Source organism: Acanthisitta chloris, unplaced genomic scaffold (genome assembly GCF_000695815.1).
Source record: "Acanthisitta chloris isolate BGI_N310 unplaced genomic scaffold, ASM69581v1 scaffold43635, whole genome shotgun sequence".
Lineage (NCBI taxonomy): Eukaryota > Metazoa > Chordata > Aves > Passeriformes > Acanthisittidae > Acanthisitta > Acanthisitta chloris.
The window spans coordinates 1-2,917 of NW_008675061.1; the positions used below are offsets into that span (position 1 = coordinate 1).

Genomic DNA, 2,917 nt, shown 5'->3' on the forward strand with positions numbered 1-2,917 from the left:
GGGACACCCAGGCTCACCCCCATTCCCAGGAGTCGGAGCAGGGAGATACCCAGGCTCAATCCAACCCAGGTTCTTGGGATTTGGAGTGGGAGGACATGCAGGCTCACCCCAGGTTCCCAGGAGTTGGAGCAGAGGGAATATCCAGGCTCACCCCAGGTTCTTAGGAGCTGGGGGGACATTCAGGCTCACCCCCATTCCCAGGAGTCAGAGCAGGGGAATACCCAGGCTCAATCCAACCCAGGTTCTTGGGATTTGGAGTGGGAGGACACCCAGGTTCACCCCCATTCCCAGGAGTCAGAGCAGGGAAATACCCAGGCTCAATCCAACCCAGGCTCTTGGGATTTGGACAGGTTCCCAGGACTTGGAGCAGGGGGACACTCAGGCTCACCCCAGGTTCCCAGGACTTGGAGCAGGGGGACACTCAGGCTCACCCCAGGTTCCCAGGACTTGGAGCAGGGGGACACTCAGGCTCACCCCAGGTTCCCAGGACTTGGAGCAGGGGGACACTCAGGCTCACCCCAGGTTCCCAGGACTTGGAGCAGGGGGACACTCAGGCTCACCCTGTGTTCCCAGGAGTCAGAGCAGGGGGACACTCAGGCTCACCCCAGGTTCCCAGGAGATGGGATGACACCCAGGCTCACTCTGCTCTTCCCCCTGCTCCCACAGCCGTGGGGAAATCAACCTTCCTGAAGCTGTTGAGTGCCACCTTCCCTCGGTGGCACCTGGTGGCAGAGCCTGTGGCCCAGTGGCGCAAGGGACCGAGTGGCAGCACAGCTCAGGTAACAGCAGCTTCCCTCTGGCCGTGGTACCAGTCAGCTGGGGTGGCACCCCTCACCCCCAGCTCTCCCTCCCTAGGCATCCACAGGCTCCACCAACCTCCTCCAGCTGATGTACCAGGAGCCAGCTCGGTGGTCCTACACCTTCCAGACCTTCTCCTGCATCAGCAGGCTGAAGGCAATGCTGGAGCCGACGGATGAGCCCGAGACCCCCTGCCCTGTGCAGGTCTTTGAACGCTCTGTCTACAGTGACAGGTACCCAGCACCCCAAAAAAGCAGGAGAGAAGAGAGATGAAGGGATGAAATGGGATAAGGAGCATCTGGAGCACCTGAATTGTGGCCCTGGGACTCCCAGGGTGAGCAGAGTTGTGTTGGGTGGCAGTGAGCTGTGCTGGGTGCTGTGTGTCCCCCAGCATCACTCAGCCCCTGATTAAGGATTTTCACCTTGATTAACCATCTGCAACTCCTGGTTGGTGGCTGAAAGGTGAAAAAAAGGTCTCTGAAGCCACCTGGGCGTGGGGGTGACTCGGGAGGTGTCGCTCCCAGCGGTGCCAGCTCCCTGTGCCCTCTCCATCTCTTCTCAGGTACATCTTTGCCAAGAACCTCTTCGAGGTTGGGCACCTGCAGCCTCTGGAATGGGCCATTTACCAGGACTGGCACAATTTCCTGCTGCAGCACCTGGTGCCACACACTGTCCTCCACGGTTTCCTCTACCTGCGTGCGACGCCGCAGGTGAGCACGGCAGAGCTCCCCGGGGAGGGGTGTGGGATGCATTCAGCTCCACTCAGAGCCTGGAGAGCACCTGGATCTGCCAAAACTTATGGTTTTAAGCATAAAGCAGTGCCCTAGAGGAGCAGGGCCTGCTCCTATTCCCATGGGAATGCAGGTGGGAGTTTTGCTGCGTTCCAGAGCGGGTTTTGGGGAGAGAGGGCTGGGGTGTCTTTTGGGGTCCCTCCTGTGGTGCTGCTTTACCTGCATCCCTTCTGTCCCATTATCCTCCTGTCTCCCTGCATCCTGTTAACCTGTCCTTACCATTATCCTCCTGTCTCCCTGCATCCCATTGCCCTCCCATCTCTCCCATTATCCTGTGTCTCCCGTGGGGCTCAGACCTGCCTGGAGCGGCTGCGGCGCAGGGCGAGGAGTGAGGAGGGAGGGATCCAACTGGAGTACCTGCAGCAGCTCCATGACCAGCACGAGCACTGGCTGGTGGACAAAACCACAGAGTGAGTCCAAATCCATCCCCACCACACTCCCCATGGCACTTCCCCTGATTTGGGGGCTTATTATTTTGGGGAGGTTTAACCCCTGGTCTTCCTCCTCTCCCTCCCTCCTTCAGGGTCCATGGTGCAGCCATGCAGCACATGCCTGTCCTGGTGCTGGATGTGGACAAGGACTTCAAGCAGGATGTGGCCATGCAGGGTGTGCTCATGGAGCAGGTGAGTGGCACATCCCACTGCCAGGAGTGCTGAGACACGGGTGGAATCGTGCTGAGCTCCAAGCCTCAGCCTCATCTTCATTTTGCCATGCTCAAAAATGATTTCCACACTGTGGGTCCAAGTTGGTTTCAACCTCAGCCATCCTGGTGCTGTCCCAGTGCCATCCCTACACCATCCCAGTGCCATCCCTGTGCTGTGCTCTCAGTTGGCTTCTCCTTGCAGGTGGAGGCGTTTGTGACAGCGCTGAGAGCCGAAGTGTTGCCGTCGCATCCTGACCCTCTCTGAGCATCCCTGTGCACCAGTACCCACTGGAGCCAGGAAAGGAGCATCATCCACCTGAGGAAACCAATTCCAAGGACAAGGGACATGTTCTGGTCCCCAACTGTCCCCTCACACCTTACAGTTTGGGCAAGGGCTGTATTCAAGGCGCTGACAGGATAGTTTAAGGCAGATAATCGGAGGCACAGCCGTGTGATGAGTTTTGGGGCAGCAGGATGGGTCCCCCATGCTCCCCCTGTCCTTGGGGGGACCAGGTGTGACCCTGTCACCCCATGTTCCCCCTGTCCTTGGGGGACCAGGTGTGACCCTGTCACCCCATGTTCCCCCTGTCCTTGGGGGACCAGGTGTGACCCTGTCACCCCATGTTCCCCCTGTCCTTGGGGGACCAGGTGTGACCCTGTCACCCCATGTTCCCCCTGTCCTTGG

General features: G+C 59.1%; 1 protein-coding gene across 1 annotated transcript; it reads left to right on the forward strand.

Moving 5' to 3' along the window:
* Positions 1 to 666: 666 nt before the first annotated feature.
* On the forward strand, positions 667 to 2,497 carry DGUOK (deoxyguanosine kinase; the record flags this gene model as incomplete). The annotated part of the gene is made up of 6 exons (XM_009075548.1): positions 667 to 779; positions 856 to 1,031; positions 1,361 to 1,508; positions 1,884 to 1,999; positions 2,113 to 2,212; positions 2,435 to 2,497. Coding segments are annotated over 6 exons (716 nt in total), but the record flags the coding sequence as incomplete, so codon positions are not given.
* Between the last annotated feature and the right edge of the window lie 420 nt (positions 2,498 to 2,917).